Raw genomic sequence first — 23614 nt, 5'->3', positions numbered from 1 at the left:
AAATCTCCACCCCCACCCCCAGAATGACTTGCCTCAGCACAAGTCTTTTGCAGAGAGAAGAAAAACCACCCTGATTCCTCCAGGGTTGCATTAAACCACCTTGACCATGAGATCGCCTCCTTTGTCTTTCTGCAATCCTCCATCTCATTCATTATACAGCCTCCATCCCTTTTGTTTCACACCATTTCATCTCTCCCCAGGGAGTAGAGAAACCAGAGTTCCAGTGGGAAAGCAGTATTTGGCCAGTTAATATATCCAGACCAATTAATGCAATCTTGAAGTGACACTGTTCAGCTTCAAGTCTCCACTTCAGAATTATTTCTGGTTTTAAGAGGTTGTTAAAAATGAAGCACCTTACCACTCACCCATGTCCAGCCTTCTTGTTCAAGTCCCAGCTGTCCCTAATCCTGATCACAGCTCAGTTTCTCCTCTCATCTGCTGCCTCTCTGTTACAGCTTTCCACTTGTTTCCTCTCCTTGTCCCATTCTGCTTGTCCAATGAAGATCTCATCTTTTCTCCTCCCTGTTCCAGCTGTTAGTCTAATGTTCAGCTTTTGTAGACATCTTAGAGTCTGTATGACTCTACAAGTAGACTGAAAAGTGCATAAACTTGTTCTGGTGCTAAATTTAGTGTTGCAGCTAAATGGCTGCTCCTAAGCAAGTTGTTTGTTCTCTCTCTTTCAATTACTCTATGATCCTAGGTCTCCATCCCAGGTCTCCACCCTATGCTACTACATTTTCCTGGCCACTTCATAATAAGTTCAATAAAGTATTGTCAGTTCTGTGTATCAGCTGTTCTATTATGTAAAAAAAAAAATCTCTCAAACAATGCTCCTTTCTTATTTCACTGCTAATTGAAACCCTCCTCCACACCCCAAAAGTGACTTCAACAGATTTTGGGGAGGACATCACACCCATCACACAGACAAAACTCACTACTCTCAGCCTGGCTTCAAATTTTGGAGTCTGATCAAGCTCTGAACAAACTGGACAAGCAAAGGAAAACCTAATGTGATGGAAAAATACTTTTTACACTAAATCAGTCAATTTATCCACAATGCTGGTTTACAGCTACTAGACATTTTTAAGAAGTGTGATTAATAAATAGATGAAGAAACTTTTAAAAACTACATTGATGCAGCCCTTTTGTTCCTTAGGTATTGGTTCATGTGGAGCAGCTGTAAAATCTGCCGACATTTTTCTGTCTTGAAAATAATTATCTGTAATGTTTCAAAATTAAGTAGAGCTTGCCAGGTGAAATCCCAAAATATATAGAAGCATGCTTTAGAAAATAAATTCTCATAGTCAATGTATCTGTAGATATTTATAAAGCTTGATTCTGATGGAATATAAAAACAATAAAGCAGACTACAGTATAGCTTCTAGTCAAAGTGACTCAGAGAAACTGAGGATAGTTTGGGTGAGATTCTGATATTCTTACCAGCTTTGCAGCTTCTTATTCCTTGAGTAGTCCCATTAGCTTCAGAGAGATTATTTATGAAGCAAGGTGCTGCAGTTCATTACCAGTAAGGATATCAGAATCTTACATAAGAAAGAAAAAAAGGAAAGAAAAACAAAAGTTGTTAACTACAATTACCAGAAACCACTAGTAAGTCATGTCACTGGACATCAGTCAATGTATTTGACAAAAAAATAATTAGTCTATGATAAAGCAGTCAGTTGCCTCAAAAATCTTTAAAAAAGGCTTTTGACTTTAAAAAGAAAAATCTATATTTGTTACATGGTTTGAAGTCAATGACAAATAAATTGAAACAGCTTTGAGTCCTACTAGCACTACTTGTAAGTGTTCCTTCTCCTAGGGCAAGATTCTGTCATAAAAACATAATCACATGCACAGGAACACTCCTGTGCTTTATTTGGATGATATAATTTTAAGAACTGAGACCTTCTGTTTGCTCTAATCAGGTAACTGGGTGTGAAACTAGAGATATGTGAAGCATTAAATATATAGTCACGTGTATTTGCAAAATATGAATTATGGTCTTTACTGAGTGTAAGTATCTGCAATTGGTAAAATTAGACAGATATTGCAGAGATAAGGGACTAATGATAGGAAGTGCAATGTGTATGAAGGCAGCAGTGGGCAAGACCAATATACTGGGAGGCAACTGACATGAACTATCCAAACCTCAGAGCCCTGCATTAACATCAACAATGATGCTCATGAAACTCTTCTGTCCTGCTTTTAAGTGGTTATGCTTTCTAAGGGGATTTTTTTTTTCCTGTTCTTTTTCTCTTGCATTGATAAATCTGAAACTAAGAAAAGTCTCTCCTGTTACAAATCTTGTTTTTCAAAGATCATGAATTATATTAATTGTCTTTAGTGTTGTGCATCACCTCAAACATGTCTTCAATAAAGCACCTGGTTGTAACTCCATGCAAGCACTCCTGGTGTTCATTACCAAGGAAAACAATTCCAAGAAAGAGAAATAAACTCCTCTTCCAGGATTCTAACAGCTGACCTAGAAGAAATCCTGGACTTAAAATAGACAAATGCTCACATGCCAGCCTGAAATGAAGTTGCAATTGCTGTCTGACAAAAAGCCTGTCTTGTCTGTCAGATTAGACAATTTCCTGACTTTCTCATAAAATCCCAAACTAAATGTGGGATATGGAAAGTAAAAAAGGTGTTTCTCTGTAATGTTTTAATAGCACTTTCTCGTTCACCGTTAACTCCACTAACTTGAGAAGGAAGAGCATGAAACAGCTCTCTAGCACTTTTCAGAAATCAAGCCCACAAGTGAATAAATCAGATCACCTCCATCCCCCCTGCTTAAGACATACCAACTCTGCCAAGTTTCCCTTAGTATTTGTTTCTTAAAATAAATCATATAGCTTTCTGAAAATATCAGTAATAAATGAGATGCTAATGTGCTAAAGTGTCCTGACAGAAATTTGACAAAATGAATATAAAACACTTATATTCTTCAAAACATACTGCCTTATTTAGGAGTTAATTAGGTAAAACAGAGCAAAACACTGAAAAGCAAGCATGAAATGCAGCAATTCAAGACTTCTACCAGTTATTAATACAAACCCTTTAAAACCATGTAAAATTACTAATTCTAGATAAATTTCATCTGCATTAAATAATAATGAGATTATTGTACATAACAGATAATTTTATTTTAATATTAAAGATACTGCAGTATATTCACAAGAGCAGAGCTAACACCAACCACATGTTACTCTGATAATATAAAGCACTAATTTTATAAAGCACTAAGTTTTGGAATTAAATTCCAGATCAATAAGGCATGCAAAGTTTGGAAGAGGAATGCTAAATACTAAATTCCAAGTACATTAGCTTTCCATTAAAAGTTTATTCCCTCAGACAAAAAAAGTAGATGTATGCATTCCAAAAAACCAACACAAATCAAATAACTAGGAAGACTGTATTTTTTCAATAAACTTACAAACCTTTATCAATCCTAAGAATAATATTTAAATAGAACAGCCTCGCTCCAGGTTTTCTCATTTCCCAATATTTTCATTTGCACAGATACATGCAGACCTATGATTCTGCTTCAAGCATCACATCACATCTTACAGAGTCTAACAGTTACTCATTCAAGTATGCAACCCAAGCAAACAGGCCTGCAGTGTCTCTCACTTGTTCCTCAGATATAATCCTCAGCACTGAGATCCCTGCTGCACTTTTGATTAACCACATTCCACTGTGCCGGCAAAAGCTTTGAGCATAAAAGTCAAAGCACAGTTTTCCCCCAAGACACATGAATAATTCCAAAGAAAGACTAATAGCCTAAGAAAGGCCACAGCCATAAAAGAATGCTAATTCTGATGACACCAGATCCTGCAGTGTCAAGCCCATTAACTTTGATATGGATTGTTCTTCCTTCCATCAAGAGCCGAACTCAGCACGCCAGAGTTTACCTGGTCAAAATCCAGTTCTAACCATTTGTTGTACTGTCTCCTCACAAAAGAAGCACAGAAACACTTTGAATTTCAAACCACAGCAACAAATACTTTTTGAGAAACAGACTGATGCCTGCACTTGTGACCTTCTTCAGCCATCTCTGCAGTCACTAGTGAACAGGGATTTTCCTGTGACCCACACATCCAGGACTGCCCACTGGTTCTAGAGACTGAGGATGTCTCTGGGTTCTGAAGCAGAAAATAACCCTCCACCTGTGAATCCTCATATCTGTGAGACCCTTGTGTTCAGTGGGGTTCTGTTCAAGAGCCCATAACAGACCATGACAGACTCTGCTTTAAACTTCACAGCTATAGAAATACTTTTGAATGCACCTAAATCTGCTGATTTCTTTTTAAAGAAATAATTTTAATAGGAGTTAAATACGTACTATGCATGAAGGAGTACGTCAAATATTAGATTTACAAAAGTTCTGACTTTGTTAACAACTTGAAGGGGAGTATAAATATGTTACAGAACAGTATTTCAAAACAGAAAAAACAGCAAATGATGCTAGTAAAAGAAAAAAGAAGTTTATACCAAAAGAAATGTGAGTGTGTAGCTACAAGATCTACTACCTGCAGATTATCCCATAAATGCAGCCTGAGAAATAAGCACTTTTTACTTACAACTTATGGTGATGCCAAGTTCCACATTATGCTTCTTTGGTAGTTTCACATGAAATGTTCCACTGCTTGGTATAACTGATTCTATAAAAAAATATTTAAAGTGTTAGGTAATTTATAAGGTGCAGCAGCCCCATGAGCATGGAACTATACATGTAAGTTGATGAAATCACATCAGAGTCACAAGGCAGGGATGAAACACGGGTGTTAAAATGAAGCAGGTATGATTTATAACTCTACTGGTAATTTCACGGTAACTCAATTTTTTTTTTAAGGTTTAACTGAATTTTTGGAGATTGCATGGGCCAGCAGCCAGCTGAGACTGCAGGTTTTTAGCTCGTATGCAAGTTCTGTGAGCTCTTGGGAGAATTTTACTGCTGGCAGACAGCTTTTAATTAAAAGGACAGGAGATTGAGTCATAAGGATTTCCGACCTTTGTTGCTGTAGGACTAACACTTATTTTTAATTGTCCACTAAGGTAACTGCCATGGGTTTAACATCTAGGGGGAAGAAAAAGGAATCCAGTGGTGCATACACATGATGTGTATTTGTTTAATACACACAGTTTGTGATTTCATGGGTATATTCTGTGTGCTTAAACACATTACAGAATAAAAGAATGACATTCATAATAATACCCACCAGAAAAACTAACAATGATTCTTCTGGGCTTTATTAATTCTATTTCTATTGTTTTATTTAAAGACACTGAAACACCTCAAGAGGGTTTTTTTGTTGTTGTTGTTTATCCATCCTTTATAATACTTTTTTGTCTTGCAAAACATTTTATTATTTGACCTATAGATTTATGTCTGTTTAGCAGAACATTTCTATCTCAGGCCAGAAAAATGTCTGGAAATAACTCAGAGGACAGTCAGTCACCAGATCTTACTACAGGACCTGTCATTTCTCTTTGCTTTCTGAAGTAGACTGCAGTAGGACTGTGTGAAATGAGAAAGCTGTACAAAAAACCACATTTCAAATAAGTCACTTGAAAACTGAATGGAGTAGATGTGAGAAGAAAACCTCTCCCTCAGATGCCTAACACTCGTAATATATTTGGGATTTATTCCTTCATTTTTCTTGCAAGACAGAATAACAGGACATTCATACCTGCAACATCAAATTCTATTTCCAAAGTGACCTTGTTGGTGATAGAGGAGTCTCTGAGCAGTTGATTGGCCTCATCAAATGTGCTGTCTTCTGTTGGGATACCATTTATTGACACTATTCTGTCTCCTATTTGCAGCACCCCACACCTTGGTACAAAACAATACAAAACAATCACCAGATGTGCATGGTATCAGAACCAGCAGTTTCATAGAATCACAGAATCATTTAGGTTGGGAAAATGCTTTAAGATCACTGAGCCCTACCATTAACCCAGCACTGACAAGTCTACCCTTTCTATGTGGAATTGACATATTTAGATGTGTTCTAAACACCTAAAGGGATTGAGTCTGAATTATTTCCCTGGGCAATCTGTTCCAGTCCTTGACAACCTTTTTCAGTGAAGAAATGTTTCCTAATACCCAATCTAAACCTCCCCTGGCACAACTTGAAGCCATTTCCTCTTGTCCTGCTGCGTGTTATCTGGGAGAAGAGACCAACCCCCACCTGGCTACATCCTGCTTTCAGACAGTTGTGGGGAGCTATAAGGTTCCCCCTGAGCCTCCTTTCTTCCAGATTAAACACCCCAGCTCCCTCAGCTGCTCCCTGTTAGAGCTGTGCTCCAGCCCCTCAATGTCCTTCATATAAAGAGGGGCTCAGAACTGAACACAGGACTTAAGGTGCAGCCTCACCACTGGACATGATCCCTGTCCTGGTCTAGCTGGCCACACAGTTTCTGATATAAAACTGATCAAACACATTCAATCAGACCTTGAAGGACAGTTGTGGCACAGCAGCTCAACAATCTACCTAGGCACAGAAGCTGCTGCCCCTTTGCACAACACTATCAAGCACTCCAAGGACAGGGTGTACCCTCTAGGTGCTGGGACCCAGGAAGAAGGGTCCTCATGCCTCCACCCCACCCATAGACATCACCTGGGCTGCAGGTGAAATGGCAGCTTGTCTGTGCAACTGCTATCATTCTCACAACATTATTAAATACATATATAAGCATAAGAATGTGATTGAAATAATTAGTAAGTCAAAATTCTGTATTCCCTAGGATTTGATTCTGTACCAAAACTGAACAGAGCTAGATATAGCTTTCCCTGGCACGCCCAATTATTACTATTTGATTTCACTGATTTTTCTGATAATTTTTTTTGTTTCACATGAATATAGCTTCCAATCTTCTTCTGGAGAACTCTGTATGGTCAGAACACTGATGCTTGTCATTCATTCATAGCTGCCAAGTGATTGAAACACCACTGTCAGAAAAAAAAGTGTATTATTTGCCCTACTCCATTGAGCAAGGTCCTGCAATTCACAAACTCAAAAAAAGTAACACAAAATCACAAACAGAAAGAAAGCAAGGAGCCCAAAGGACCTGAGGAACGCTCACCAAATGCATTTAGCAGTCAATTAAAGAGCCTCACCTTTCTGCTGGACTGTCAGCCTCAATATAGGAGATGAGGGGTGGAGAGGACAGGGTCTCTGTAGCGAACACGCTGCCCTGGAGCTGTATCCCAAACCCCACTACGGGGTCAGCTGTCAGCACCACTTCTGTGGTTTCTGTGTGCACGACCTGCCCAGCCAGACCAACAGTGCTAGAGGCTAAAGACACTACAAAACAGAGCAAACACATTCGTATACAGCAGAACTTCCACTGCTTTTTGAGAAAATTGATCTTTACAATAAATCTAGTCAATGAAGCATCTCTTTTAAAGTCATTTTAGGTTAAAGTTCATAAATTATGGACAAAGAGTTATGGCATATAAGATAATAGAAAACATCTGGTAGTATGCTGGAATGCAAAAAGATAGTTCTTGTTCTGAGTAAAATAAACATGTTTGATATGCTCACACTCCAAAAATCTCAGGATATCCTTGAATTGCTTGCCCTAGGTTTGAGGCACGGATAAACAGAACTTTAACAGGAACTAAGGCAACTGGAGGCACAAGACCAGCTGTAATTCAGGCAGATTCCTCTGCTGAACATCTCACAGAAATGCACTGTTGTTGGCAACAAACAGGCTTGCTTGCAAGAAGTAAGGATGCCTTCCTCTCGTACATGTTTAGTGTAAGTCAGCAATTTGTTAGACTAACTGGGTAATGTAAGAAAGGTGAACAAACCACTCTATTTTGGCAACCACTATATACCAAGGGTTGTGAGAAAAAAAGTTCTGTGGGGTCTTCTCAAAGCCACTGGGGGACCCTTTCATGAGAAACTCAGGCAGTTACTTCTGTTCTCCTGCTTTACTCACACTTCTTCTGAAAGGCTGCAGTACAGAACAAATCAAGACAAAAACAACATTGAGATTCAATACAATTACCTGTGAAAGGAGGAGACTGCACCTTTGCTTCTGGGATCTCTGTCTAAATGTCTATTGTATTACTGTTTGAATTCCCCCAGCAACAAACTATTGCCTTTCATTATGTCATACACAGAAAGCTGGAGTTTTTCAATTCTTGTTCAGTAAAGATAATCCCTCCAAGGCCAAGGATTTGGAATGGTTTTGTGTTAAGTCTATGCCATTATCTCTTGACCTCTAATTTCCTCCAAAATCCTGTTTTGCCTGCAGTAGCTGCTAAGACTTAGGTAAAGTTTCATGGTTTGAGGGATAGTTTACCTGTGCATTTTTGTTTCTCTTAGACGTGGGAAAAAAATGTTGACATTATAGATACTATTAGCACAACTATACAAAGATGTCCGAAGTTATGTAAGTATTTTCCCACACTATGGGGTTGCAAGCATTAGAATTTTGCTCCACATCAGTAAGTATAAATCTGATTGACGTGGCACAGTTGGCAATGACTGTTCTTTGCAAAATTTTCACTTGCCAAAAACCTCAGAAGTTTCTGTTTTATCCCAGCAAAGCTCCTTGCCACGCTAAAACTGTCTTTTTCAAATTACTGTGAATTCTTCCTCGTAACTTGTTTTAAGTTTCCTTTGTAAGAATTGTGCATTATTTCAGATGCTCAATAGCTTCCTTCTTACTGTTTCTTTTATCTGCACTCAATAAGACATGCTTATTCACAAATCTAAATACTAAAAACCTGTTCTTAGAAACTTCCTTCAACTTTAGCATTTACTTCATGTGAGAAATAGGTTTCTCACCCCTCACTGCTGCAAAGGCTAAAATAAATGAATCCAAATAAATTGATATTATATCTAAGACACCTTCTAGAAATACCTTAAATTAGGGCATCCAAACTCAGAAAATTCCAATTTTCCCTTTCTTAAAGGTCATATAACAATGACTTGTTAACTTCAACTCTGTTTCCCATCACTGATGTCTCTATTCCTCTCATGCAGCAGATATCTAAATGACTCTGTAACCTTCTTACTCTTTTTATAATGTCCTACCAGGAACCTAAATGTCTCATAAAATTTATTTCAACTTTTAGGACAGTGTAAGTTTTATTTTACATTGGGAAATTAAGTCACTACCTGTGGGATTTAAATTCACCCTGATAAATATTTTGATGATGTCAACACTTAAGTATAACAATTAGGAACTCCTTCCACTCTGAAAAAAAATGAAAAAGAAACAGAAACAAAAAAACCACCCCAAAACCCAGAGATGAAAATATCTTTTTCTAATCATATAACAATAGCTATCTCCTAAGACTCTGTAAAATGTCACAGGCACCCAAACCCATGATTTAGAGCATGTTGGGGTTTGTAACTCAACAGTAACTGTAGCAAGAAACACTGATAATTTTTGGCTCCTTGATGGATTAGAATTTTGACAGGCCAGGAAGCAGCACTGCTGATTTAAAAAGGAGACATGGATGGATATGTTTGCAGTTCCAGTGAACACTGGATGCTATTGCTAGGGGTACATTCCAGCATACTTGTGTAGTTCTTGTCTAACTTAGCAACATTCCTGGGGGCTGGCTTGCTATACGCTCTGCAATTATGCAAATAATGATCTTGAATTTGAAGATTATATACTTATGACTTTTATGCCTGCAGTTATAGGAGACACAGAACAAGATGTGTTTCCAGGTGCATATATGGATTATCATGCCTCCAGTCTCCCACTCTGACCCACAAGAAATTGAAAAATGTTTGCAATTCCTCCTGATAGCTGTTGAGAAAAGAGCATCCATGCATGTGTAAAATCCTCTCCAATTTCTACCAGATATGCAACCCTAGGAATGCAAATTGGTATAAATTATGTGTCGTTTCCAACTACTAATAGGGACCTATTACAAGATATTTCAGGATTTAAACTTTAATGAAATAATAATCTAAGTATTTCCATAATGAATTCCACACCTTGAACAAACAAACAAAAGCAGAGGAAGAATAAAAACTGAAAACAAGTGGCATAAAAAAAGCTTGTGGCAGCAGGGCATGCCCTCAATTTTTGCAGCCACATATTTAGAAAGATCTGTGTAACTAATGCAATGATTGTTAAATCATGACCATAAAAGTCTTGTAACACCTCATCCATCACACTTCATCTTCATGAATTATGCCATGATCACATTATGTTGTGCAAGTATTTTTAAACAACTGGAAATGTAAACTTTATAGCAACCTACATATTTTTATTCCCAAGTGACATCCTAAAAGATTTATTAAAATTTACCTAAATAAAACTCTCAAATGATCCAATTGGATTAAACAAAAAAAAACCCACTAAAATTAAGAAGAGTGCGGTACTCTTTTTCCATGAAAAGCACAGCAGTCAATCTACCTGGCTCTCATGAGTCTCCCACAAAGGGACACAGTTCTCCAAGTCTCATCAATGGATAGTGGAAAGGTGCAGGACTGGACATTCCCTATCCACTGTAGGACATTCAGAGCAGTGTGGGTCTCTTAAGCTGGCTGTTGCTGCTGTCACCAGTGTGGGTGTAAATCTACTAACAGAGTGAGGAACAGTGAATGTGTAATAAACTACTGCACAGCTAAGCCTCCTCTTAACTTCTGTCTGGAGATTTGTTTACTCATAGCAGCTTGTCATCCCCAGGGCCTTCTGAACTGAAGAATCTTTTAGGTGGGCTGCAGTGCTTATGTGACTGTCCCACTTAAATGCCACATCACTGCCCTCATTTAGAGTCTTTGCAAGATAACAGGGACAAGGTTTCCTTGAAGGAAAAATATCTGAAAAATGTAAAAACGCAAGTTACAGCTGTGTCCAAGATCCATAACAGGATTAGCTTTGAAGATTTCACCCTTTGTTGAACAGCTAAAACATAGCATTATTGATGAACTATTTTTTGCATTGATTTTACTACTCAGATCAATTACTGTTATAGTGTAACACTACTACTGTTTCTTTCTACTGTTTTATGTGTAGAGAACACATAAGAGCTGTACATGCACCTCTACTGATACCACAGCATGACAGACCCAGTATCCCCCCATGATCCAAATGAATGCATTAGAAGCTAACATGTCAATAGATGAGCAGTGAAAAATGGCTGATCGGATCAAAAATAAAAAATGCACTTACAGGCAAATGTTATGCAAAAATATGTGCTTTACAGAAGAAATTACAAGCAAGCAACAAAAACTGCAAGAAAGCAAAACCTCAGTTCCTCTCTAATATATTCTCACAATTCCATAGTGACTGGCTTAGAAGCTGCTGGTTTTCTCTGGTTTTACTATGACCATGGGGAATCCTTAAAACACAGCAGCAGTGCTGCAATGTGCAGCAGCTCAGCTCTTTCAGAGTGGACTTCTAAGCATTGCTGTCTAGAGCAAATGATTTACAGAGCAGTTCTCACCTCCCTGCCCTGGAGGAACTGAGCTGCTGTGGATTGCACAAAGATGGACAAGCCAAAAGAGCGGTGGGATTCTCATGGAGACTGGAAAAAATGCATTAACATTCTTTCCAGCCCAGTGAATCCTTGGCAATATGCAGAGTGGAACAGCCTGAACAGATCTACTCTGGCTTGGGAAATGACTGACTCATAGGAGATCCATGCTTTGAAGCCCAGAGAGTGGTCAAATGAGGCTCTTTAGTCTTCACTGTAACTTGTTGCTCTCCCTCACTAAAATAACTGCACAGGTCATGGTGTAGATGTAAACATTAGAACTATCTAGGAGGTGCTGTGGCAAGCTCTGCCTTCCCTAATGTGATAGCTGGTTGTGCTTACCAGCAACCTGTTTTTTACTATTTAGCTATGAATTCTATTCCCTAATGGACACTGGAAGAGTTGAAAAAGGAATTTGAAAATCACTTCAGTAACAGTGTAACAAACTCTTCCAGCACTGAATGAAAAAGACATTCATTTCTAAATTTCAGATGAGATAGTTATGCTGCTTAGCATCTATTCATCTCATTTTAGCATAGGACAAATATCTTTATGTTCCTCTACATCTACCAGAAAAATCTCTCTTCTGTCTAGAATATATGTATATTAATGTACTGTGCAACTTTTTTTCTGCATCTTCCCCCTCCTCCACCCATTCATTCACTGCACGTTTTTGAGCAAATGCTGTTACCACCTACAGGAGCTTTTGAAGTCCTTCTTTTTCATCCTCCGCCTCATCATTGTCCCCCGTGGGCTGGTGGAGTAGAGGCTGCGAGGTAAGGTCCCCATGTTCAGGGAACTCAGGCTGTATGCACTCATGGAGGTAGGAGAGAAGGATGAAGACACCAGAGCTGCTGTAAGAAATCAAACACTTGGCATACAGCACTCAGTCTTCACAGAAGAGTGCAGCGTGTGCCTGTAACTCATCAGTGAATCAAACATTGTATGTATAGGCACAGGAATGATGCACAGGAGTGGTTTGTGCATTTCCAATAACAGACACGTTAAACCACACAGGTGACCCTAGGAAAAGGGAAAGCCAGCATTTCATGACAACACATGCTGGAAGCTAACACAGATAACGTAGATATAAAAGGTATATTCATAGTACACAACTTACTTTAAGCAAAGTATGTTAAATTAAATTTTTCAACACATCTCCCCAAACTAATGCACATCAATATATCTAGATACACTGATTTTAGAAATGCCTTTTCTAAAAATAATAGGTAATTTCTGACAAAGATTTGTAAGCAATGCTTTGCCTTAAAAAATCATGCTTTATATACACTTCTCCAATCCAATGGTCCACTCATGCATAGAAGAGCTGATTCATTCAGAATTTTCAAGCCTTTTCCTGTCTACAAAGGCTGCTTTGTTACAGAGAGGAAAAGGTGTAAAATGTCAGAAATAACCTTGGCATGGCTATGAAAAGGTGTAGCATCCATAAAACTGAAAAGGTTCTAGAGCCTGAAATGGGAAAAGTATGAGTGAAGGAAGAAGGGAGGGAGGAGGAGGAGGAAGAAGAGAAGGAGAAGAGAGTATGTCAGCAGGAAAAAGTGTGGAACATTACGAAGGCTGCTTTGAGGAGGCGCTTTCTGGAATTTCCAGGCTGGCATCCTGCAATGGTCAGGGTGGTAGGTGTTATAATGGTGGTAGGTGAGGAGGCTGCTGTGGCTGTTGGCACACGAATCCCAGGTAAGTTGCCTGTTGCTTCTTTCAACCTTCACTGACCGCATGAAGGGATGATGGAAAATCAGAAAAAAAAAAGGACCAGAGAAGAGGTAAAAATAACTGAATTGCACAAACAAAACAAACAAACAAACAAAAAAAAACCATATAGCAGAAGCAAAAGAAAGAAAATAAATTGAAAATAAAAATAAAATTAAAAAAAAAATAAAGTGATAAATAACCTGCTCTTGTCTTCTTATCAGGTGGTTCTAACTTGAGGAGCAGAAATAATATTTTTTCTCAAAAAAATTTTTCTGATTGATTTTTTTTTTTGCTTTTTTGTAGTTGTTTTAAAAACGATTACTGAATCACTTCCTGATCTCCCTCTGGCTTAGGGGCTAAGACTGCAAACTTTCTCAGAAAATACTAAGATACTACATATGACCACTAACTGAAGGTTAATAACTTTCTTCTTTCATTAATCTATTTTAAAAAGACCAACCAGATACTTTACATGGCATTGCCTAGAATGGAGATGCTTCCCTGGCATTTCAATTTACTGTATTGACATTTTAATTTTGCCACAATCTATTGCTGGCATTATGCTATTCTATGCAGTAAATGACATCCCAATGCCAGCAGCAGGAAAACTCTATCCTGAAACCTGGTTAATAAAGAAAAGAAGTCTTATTGATTAGCTGGATGTGCAATTTTATGTTTTTGTTTTGTGGTTTTTTCTTTTTTTTAAATTTGATCTTCAAAACTTTAAAATGTTCCTTCACTGGAGGAAATTTGAGACTGTATTTGATTATTTAATTGGGGGTTCTACATATGTGGAATCTGGGATGTGCTGAAAGTGAAGATTTTCACTAGGTACTTACTAAGAGAATGGGAAGCATTTCAGTTGACAAATCTTAAAGGAAAAGGATTGAAGACTCCTTTGATTAAATACAGTATATTCATGATTAAATTAAGCATGTCAGCATCCTTGGTGAACCATAAAGGCATAGTTCAAACTGGGAAGTATTTACTGAATGTTTTGTCTTAAAACACCAAGGAATTCACCCATACTACAGAATCATAGAATGATTTGGGTTTGGAGGGACCTTAAAGACCATCTTGCTCAAACCCTGCTGCCACAGGAAGGGACACCTTACATTTAAATAGTTGGCTCAGGACCCCATCCAACCCAGCCTTCAACACTTTCAGGGATGAGGCAGCCAAAACTTCCCTGGGAAACCTGTCCCAGTGCCTTATCACCCTTGCAGTGAAGAATTTCTTTCTCATATCTAATCTAAACCTGCTTCTAAATATGTTCCTATAAAATATTTATATTTATATTTATGAATTTGCTATCTTTGTCCCAGGAGCTGTATTACCTGTGTCCCTCTGCTACCTGCTATACCTGTAATGGCTGCAGACTTGTCTGTCCCCATGCTGGCCTTTAATAGGAGCCCAAAACCTTGAGCATTCAGGTTGAACCTACACCTTGGTTCACATCTTATTCCATGAGACAAAATGAGGGGGGAAAAGGGCAGCCACCAATGTAAGCTCTGTGCCCTGGCAGAAGGAAAGCTGTCCTCTGGCTTCACTTTGTATTCCATGAGCACTGATGTGCTAATTGCCTGACTGCACTATCCCTTCTGACTCACAAGTGATGCCTGTCTCTAGAGGGTGGATCTATGGAGGGCACACCAGGGAAGGGATGGGGAGAGGGGCTCACCACATCTCTGCAGCCTGGTGGAGTGGTGGGGACCCTGCAGGCCCTGGAACTGACCCTGACCTGGCCCTGTGTCTTCAGTCAGCTTGTCCTGGATTTGCATTCCTCCCTGAGAACACACTCTGTGCCCTGGCAGGGACTTGAATAAAAATAAATATCAGATACCAAAAGTAAGGGAGGGATGCAGACCAGGCTGAGTCTGCACCCCTGGGGCTCCTTACCCACTGACACCACCACCCTCAGGGACTTGGAAAAAGCCAGAAAAGTCCCAAAATCAGCAGAAGCAGCCTGAGATGACGTTGTGTGTCTTAGAGACTTAGCTCATCTTCTCAGATGAAACTGTCTTCAATTACATGCACAGACAGTGAGATTTCTTAACTTTAACTATGGTGAAAAAATTAAAATCTGATAAGAACAACGTGGCCAGGTGGATTTTTATTATTTTCAAGCTGCTGTGAGCCTTGTTTAATTAAAAAGACTGCTTCCAGCAGGAAATTATCTGCTAGTCCTTGAGATTTTTTCTTAATGTTTTATTTTCATGCTGAGAGTAGAGATAAAAATGTCCTACAAAGTGAGAAAGTACACAAATTCAGTTTGCTCAGCTTGTAGAAGGATAGTCCCAATTCAACAAAAGTTCTGTAAAAGAAAATCCTTTTGTGTGTAACCATAGTAATTTAGTGGCAATTTCAGCTATTCCAGTACAGGGCTGTGTATAGTAAACATAAAACTAATGGGGCAACAAGAGAAATGAATGTCAGCAGCACAGTATAAAGGAAAAAAAAAAAAAAAAAAGAAAAAGAATCCTATCTTTTATAGAGCTCTTCACTTTATTTTAGGGCTAAAATTTCAGTTTATATACTGACTTTCCTGCCTGTTTTAAATTCCTAACATATTCCCATAAGACCAATAACTGAGCTCAGCAGATACAGCCCTAAAGACTCAGCTTATTCCTGACATATCAAGGGAGATTTTCCCTCTCTGCAGCCTCTAGGTCATACTCCACCTGATGAAAGGTTGTTTCTAAGAGGGGACTTGCTTCCATAAAGCTTGTTATATCTTGAACTGGTCATGATATTGTGGTAGCACCACCTGGTGAGGGACTGGAAAGGGCTGTAAACATCCTAGTTAATTCTGCCTTACTGAGGAAAGCAACTTTATTACTTTAGGGATACTTTCCCCCAAAAGATGCTCTTATATATCGTCTTTTGCAGATCACCTATATGATTTTGTAACAGACAGTTCTTAAGAGCATTGCTTTTTCTAAGCATCTATACCAGTCACTAGAACATTAACAGCATCAGTTATAAATGTTGGTTAACAAACCAACTGCTTCAAGTAATACAATCATCTACACAAATCATTGGCCCCAGCATTTGTCTTCCCAAAAGTAACAGTCTTCAAAATTCTTGAACCATCCAGAAATTAATTGCATGACATCTTTGCTTCAGAAAGAAAAGGAAGATCTGTTTGCAGTGTATACTGTCATAACTGAAAGGAATGGAAGTACATTGCAAATTTGGCCTCCATCTCATTCTCCTTGTGCAGTATCACCCTCTGCTCCTTGTGGCTCTAACCAGCTTAAGTAGAAAAGGGAAAGAGCTAAGTACAGGGAGAACATGTAATTGCAAAGGTTATTTTTTGTTCCCCCTGGTCTAGGAGAAACTAATGTCTCCTCTAATAGTTCAGTATTCCCCACTCTGAGAAACTGTCTGAACACCACTTATCAAGGGACAACCTGGATGTTGCATGGATGTCCCAGAACATTTACCATCCTTTTCTAGACCTCAGAAATCTTGTCTTGCTCTAAGGGAGGCAGAAGCACAGGCTCACAAGAATTTTATCACTGATTCATGCTGCAACACAAGTACATACCCTCTGTGTATTTGCTATTACTGTTTTGATGTCTACCAACATGTGCTATTTTAGACTGAATTTCCTCTGAATTAGCCACTTTCTCATGAAGACAAGACAGGGAGCCTCCGTTTTCAAATACTAAGACATTTTATATACATTTGATTTATATAAGTATTGCAGTGAAAAGGTCTGCAATCTAGGGAACTATTTCCAAACAATTTTCATAAGCTCTGACAGTGAACCCATGGAGCAATCTCAGAAGCACTTTAAAAGACGACGGCAATAAATAATAATGCCATTAACAAGAGAAAATATGGTAGGTGTTTACATATTTTAGGGGAGAACAGGTGTTATTAATGAAGTGTCCATAAATATCAAGTCAATATGCTGAAAATAAGTTGGCTGTGATACTACTTCTCCACTCTAAATTTAAGAAACAAAGTAGAGATTAATTTAATGAAGTATCTCATAGCACCCCCAACAACAGTAGAGGCAACAAGTGTCCTTATGTACATTTGCAGGTTTGTAGAGGTATTACTTAGCAAAACATTTCTCTCTTTGGCCATAGGGATCTCAGAGGGCTCACTAAGACAAAGAAAACACAGAACTGCTCAGAAACTGTAGAAGCATAACCTGGGGAGCTGCAACAACATTCACAGATAAAACTGTGGTGACAGCTTTGACCATTCAGCACAGGCAGGCAAATTAAAAGAAAGAAAGAAAGAGAAGGAGGTACTTGGTGCTACAGATCCTCTTACCGTGCTCTGGGCCTTTCAGTGCCAGCCGTGTCTGGTGGTGGGGGAGGATCTCCAGTTTGACATTGTCTGCTGCATTTGCCAAAAACTGTGTTGCTTCTGCCAGCGTACAGTACTCCATGCTGGTGCCATCAATGGACAGAATATGGTCTCCTACATGTAATGCACCACATCTATATAAAAGGGAAAAAACTTGGTATGATCAGGCATGCTCTCTGCTTGCACAATGAGCTCTTCTGCCTTCAAACTGGTCATGACAACTATGAACGTGTTGTTTTTTTTCGAGAGACATTTGTGTTTTGTAGGCACTGTCACTGGTCAGACTTTATCTCTATTAGTACAAACCTTAAAAACAATTCAGTTAATACAATATATGCCAAGACATCACTCACAGAACTGCAATGGGGTAGCTGACTCTAAAAATATGTGTGAATGGCAGCTGGATAAAATGAGAAAAGCTTAAGAGGACTAGAATAACTTGGTCACATATCCCTCACACAAGCACCCAGTTCATCATTTTTTGAGTTATAGTTCAAACATTTATTAGTACAAAAGCTGTAAATGATGATGAAATTATGCAGTAGTCAAACAAATAATGAAACCAGGGCTAGCATGGTGACTCTAGGAGTGGGGTGGGAAGGGGGGCTATCTGCTAAATCTTGCTGCACTCAAGAGACTGGCTACTGGATGAGTTGAGAAATGCAAACACAGCAGTCAGCATCCCGACGTACCAGTCAAGTGGACAGCTCCTTTAATTGGTTACCCCCTGTGAAATGGGAAAAAACAGAGGGAGAAAATTAAAGCATCCTGCACCATTGAACTGGAGAACACCCCTGGATCAATGGCCGTCACTCTCAAAGTTTCTACTGTAGGGAAAAGCCCACAGAGGAGCTGTAGACTCACTGCTACAAGTGGGTGCTACCAAAAGCACCATTGCAAAAGAGGAGTTACAAGGTAGGGTGACTGGGGACATGCAGGAGGAATTTGCTGCTGAAACACAATATTTAAAAAAAAAATTTAGATAGAGGAATGAATATAGAAATATATTGTATATGTATAAACACACACATACACACACACACACACCCCAGAAAAGATCCCACAACTCTGTTCCAGAGGTTCAGACCACTGGGGAAAAACATCTAGCTAAAATTTTAATGGTTTAAATATTTTTATTTAAAGGTTTAAATGAAGTGGAAATATTATAGCAAAACAAATTAGAAATACAGAAGCCAGTCTTCCTTATACCTCACTTGTATTCTAAAATATCAGCAAAAGAATCCAGACATAAGGAGCTCCATTTCACTGTGCCACAAGAATGAGTGATATATTCTAAAAGAACACTTCAAGGTTGCAAAGCCTCAAAATTTACTTCCCTTGACAGCTGTTCCATATGGTGCACTTACTTCAAGAATTCCAGTGGGTTATGGGTTTTTTTTTTAAAATACTAATCTCTGCCACAGCACTACATTTAACAGCCAGAGCAGATCTCTAAACTCCTGTGCTGCACAGTGCCAGCAGCCAGTGCCACAGGACATGGAGGCTGGCTTATGTCACCCCATACTGCACGAATGAGCTGAAGGAGATGGGCCCTGGGAGGCTTAGACTCACATCTGGAACAGCAATCTGACAAAGTGCTGGTTTTAAGGCATGCAACCTTGAGAGGACCTGGTGCAGCTGATTTTCTCAGAAAAGGGAAGGGTTCCTTTAAAGCCAGACCAAACAGAAAAAGAAGTAAAATGGATGCATGGACCTGCTGTGTCAGTCCTCTGTCACACTCACCTGTCTGCAATACTTGCAGATTTGATTTTGTCTATGACAATGACCTGTTTGTTGCAGCACATCGAGGTAGATAGTGCAACCCCAAGAGCAGCACCAGGAGTTTTGGCAACTTCAACTAGCAGTGGCCCAGAAGCTGTTGCTACTGAATCTGTTAAAATTAAACAAAAGATCAGTATTATACCAATGTGGTACTTATGCCATTTTCATGTTTTCCCCACACAAAATCTCCATTGCTATTTTATTTCTCTAAGCAGATAACATACCACTTCAAAAAATACTGGAATAGTACAATTTAAGATGCTAATAACCAGCTCTCGATGTTGAAAATTATAAAATCAAGAGGAAGTTTGTGAATCTGGGATGTCTGAAAGTTTCAGAGTGTGTCAGAATCTGAGATGGACCAGATGAGAGAAACAGGATGTTAGTGAATCATTCTCTTAAACAACTTAAGATAAAATTACCTGGAATTTAAACAGGCATGCTGGAAAAACAGAAATAATTAAAAAAGTAGAAAATTATCTGAAAAAAAAAAAAAAAAGAGTAAATGAATAGCTTAGAGAAAGAAGTTAAATTAATTTTCATTAAAAAAAGATGAAGGTCTGTAGACAGCAGCTATAATAATCAAATGAAGAAGATAAAGAAAGGATTTACAAGAAATCCTTCACTAAAAGAAAGGAGAAAATGGTGAAAGTATAGGAGGCATGACACCTAGAAGTAGTAGAAATTAAAACAAAATACATGTGAAGAGGTTCTTTTAAAATCCTGTCACTGGAAAAAATACTGCCTTACAACAAGATATAGATAGCAAATGACCAACACTGAATACAGAAAACATGAAAGTAAGTTGGAGCAACTGTCATGATCGATGACTGTGGTGAGAAACTACCCAAGAGAACAAGTGCTAGACACAACAAAGCAAAAGACAGCAGGCTTCTTCCTAAATGCCAAAAGAAAGAGGCAGTGAGCAGGGTGAAGTACATTCTGGAGACTGGCTGAGAACTCCTACTAACCCATTGATCAATAACTCATCTCAGTGCAGTAAGATACAGTAAGAGAAGATGTCCTTTAAGGATATAAAAAGACTGAAACAAACAAAGTGCTATCAGAAGCCTTTGGAGGTGGTTATAATCAGAAGAAGAAAAAACTGAATAAATGAAAACTTATGCTGGATCAAAGTTACCAAATGTCCTGCCAGCAAACAGGAGAGATGGGTATTCACAACATACTGGAACCAGCAGTGAGGATACAAAGAGAACATTCAATTGGGATGTGTCTCAGAAGACACTAAGATTGAAGCTGTATAACAACTGCAGCTGGGCTTCCAAGTGCAGGGAGAGAACAGATATAAGATACTCCACTCAGTCTTAAATCTAAAAAATTAGTCAAAAATGTAATATTGGCACAGAAGAGACAGTGAAACTGTATTAGCATATAAAACTAACAATCTATGTAATGATACAAGAAATTAAACAAGGGAGTAATGAACACTCAGTGAAGGTGCTCTTCCTCATTTGAGCATAATGTAGGTAAACTGCATATTGAAATGGAGTGAGAAAAGGTTGGATGAAACAACATACAATACCAGAAAAGTGTCAGTTAATTATTATAGAACTCCTTTTTCCCCCCACAACTTGTAATAAATTTTATATTCCTCCTGGTTTTCTTTTTTTTTCAAGTTTGTAATCTGAGGGTTTGAAGGCAAGATTCAGCAATTTTGAAAGTGGTCATTAAATCTGAGTGAACAATTTCTGAACATAACTAGGGCTCAATTTTTAAAGGCTCAACTTTCATGGACACTACCAAAATAAGCTGCTCCACAAACCTGAACTGATCTTTAAATTCTGAGCCAAAAGAATAGAGTCCACCCAGCAGCATTTCTGCCTGGAGCTTTAAGCACTAAGTAGCTTTAAAGCTGGATGAACTGCCCTCAGCAGCTCCCTGTCTTCCTCTTACTAACTAAAGGAGTTTATAACAATGAAATTCCTGTCTTGGATGACTTGGTTAAAGGTCTAACTAAGGCAGGATGCATTCAGTGCCTTACAAACAGCCAAATAAGCATGTGCAGCAGAGCAGAATTTAAGTATTCCCTATTCCCCTTCCTGCACAATTATTTTCATCTTGAACATTCCAGGGATTTCTGGAGCTACATGCAAGATTCACATTTACAAATCTGTGGGAAGAAGACTCAAACACTGTTTGTCATCACTATCTTGACAAAGGTTTTAATTCATATTGATCCAGAAAATGGCAAAGCCCAACTTGCACAAATTCCTTCTGCAATGGTTGCCTTGAGGAGAGGAATGCAAATATCTGTTGAGAATGTGTAAATCTTTCAAGATGCTGATCCTTTTTCCAGTTACTTGGGAAACTGCATAAGCACAAGCAGCTTATGCCTGAGTGTTATTTCCCAGGTGCCTGTTGAAATGCACTGGGAACACAAATCAAGGCAGACAGGATGAATAAATAAGATAACTACATTAGAGGAACCAGCAGAGAAGAAATGGAGTGTGCCTAACAGTGCAAAAGAAGCACAGGGAAGAGGAACCAGAAGGCAATAATCAAACACACATTCTCTGACGAAGAAGAATTAGTTTTTCATGTTGAAGTAAAGCATGGATATGAAAAATGAATCATACAGGTATAAATTATTCATGTGTGAAGATGTTTCAGTCATTAAGATATTTACACCATGACTGAAGCACTTGCACACTGTGTTGATTTATTGACTATGTAATTACATAAGATACACTGATGAATATTTGCGTGAAAGACACTCTAGATTTTTGATTTTGTTAATAATTTTTCTCATTTTAGAGTATTGCATCTCAATCACTACAAGAGGCTTGATTAAAACATCCCAAAGGAAGCAGCCTTGCTTTCTGCATGCTAATATATTTCTTCAGCTAGACAGCAGCACACCTTTTTTTATTTGACAGTTTAAATCACTGGCATCAAGGGGTTTTATTCTAGATACACTTTTGCAAAATGCAAATATTCTATATTTAGTATAGTATAAATAGTATCTAGTACAGAATTTAGAATTTTTTTTTAATAAAATAAGGAGTGTTACAACCTCCTTTGCTTCAAAAGATGATCACAAATCATTTTGAAAATTTAAAAATGTATTTTTAACCTGACAAAGACATCACATTACATGTGTTTCTTTATGTCTTCAAAAATGTATATATCTGTTAATCCTTACTGACCCTTACAGTATGTGAAATCCAGGTCAACAACTGGTGGGTGGTGAGGACAAAAACCACCAGGATTCCCACAGTGGGAAAACCAAAAAAGCAAACTGCTTGTATTAGGCAGCAGAGCATCTACATGTGAAATAGTGCCTTTAAAAAGCTCTAGAAAGGGAAAAACTTCAGTCACAGTTTGCAATCAATAAATTATACTAAATCCACAGGAAACCAAAGATTTTTAGTATGTGATTTTTTTTTCCTATCCAAAGCCTTCCTGTACTTAAAACTGGGAAGTATTGCTATTGAGCTCATTCCTGTGGGAGCACTGAGCTCTGCTGCTACTACCTGTGCTCTGCAGCTTCTCACTTCTCCAACTGCAGGGTCTGAGGTGCTCTTTTATTTTTTCAAAGTCATGGCAACACAAGGTACAAATATTTTTTTTTGAGGAGCTTAAAAGAGCTTGACACAGAGGAAGGATGTCAAAATAGATTTAGAGTCTAAAGAAGCAGCTGGACCAATTAAAACACACAGCTTCAGAAGACTGTTATTGACCTCTCCTGCATGCTGCTGTACTTTATAGTGATGATGTGACAAACAAGTGGATATCTTACTATCTCACAATAATTTTGCAAGTTTCTTTCCTATTAGGTGTTCACAGACTAGCAAGTTTTCCTCCTTAAAACTGTAGCCTTCTCTGTTGTGATTCTCTGACTGATAGTAGTAAAAAAAAATCTGGCAAGGTGCTGGTTTAGACCAGAAAAAACACATAGGTCCTCAAACCCTGTAGTTCTTGCAAGGCAAAGTTTTAACAGTTTTGTAGCAGTTCACAGATCTAGATTTCTCTCTCTTATGTTAAAAACAGAAGACAGTATTCCACAGAAAGAGTTTTTCTTGATCAAAGCAGTGTGCTCTTCTACTCCTCACACCTTTTTTTGCTCCCTTCATACAAAATCTTTGCAGCTTACAGAGAGCAAGTATGGCTGGACAGCTGCACTTGCTGATTTTAGAGGTCTTTTCCAACCACAGCAATTCTATGATTCTAAGTAAAGCAATCTCTCCCTCAGGTAGGAGTTCCATTTTCTCCATTCAGCTCTTGTTGGTACAGTTGAAACTTTATTTTCTTTCTCCTTTTCATAACCCTAATTTCTACACCCAGTGCCTGCAAGCCCCATGTGGATCACAG

The 23614-nt window shown here is 38.4% G+C and overlaps 1 protein-coding gene across 14 annotated transcripts in view; it reads right to left on the bottom strand.

The window, feature by feature from the left end:
• Positions 1-23614, bottom strand: part of GRIP1 (glutamate receptor interacting protein 1) — a 303224-nt gene that overhangs the window by 27775 nt on the left and 251835 nt on the right. For 6 of the 14 annotated variants that reach the window (XM_079303918.1, XM_079303923.1, XM_079303911.1 and 3 more), the window contains 7 exons: positions 19244-19391; positions 17465-17634; positions 13035-13190; positions 12160-12315; positions 7127-7313; positions 5694-5839; positions 4584-4664 (listed from right to left, as the gene is read on the bottom strand). In XM_079303918.1, the coding sequence (XP_079160044.1) occupies positions 4584-4664; positions 5694-5839; positions 7127-7313; positions 12160-12315; positions 13035-13190; positions 17465-17634; positions 19244-19391 (1044 nt within the window). The remainder of the gene's footprint in view (positions 1-4583; positions 4665-5693; positions 5840-7126; positions 7314-12159; positions 12316-13034; positions 13191-17464; positions 17635-19243; positions 19392-23614) is intronic. The other 8 variants (XM_079303912.1, XM_079303921.1, XM_079303914.1 and 5 more) reach the window with 3 other exon arrangements.

Source organism: Erithacus rubecula (genome assembly GCF_903797595.1).
Source record: "Erithacus rubecula genome assembly, chromosome: 4".
Taxonomy (NCBI): Eukaryota; Metazoa; Chordata; class Aves; order Passeriformes; family Muscicapidae; genus Erithacus; species Erithacus rubecula.
The sequence above is the reverse complement of the archived record's forward strand: the minus strand, read 5'-3'. Positions and strand labels throughout refer to the sequence as shown.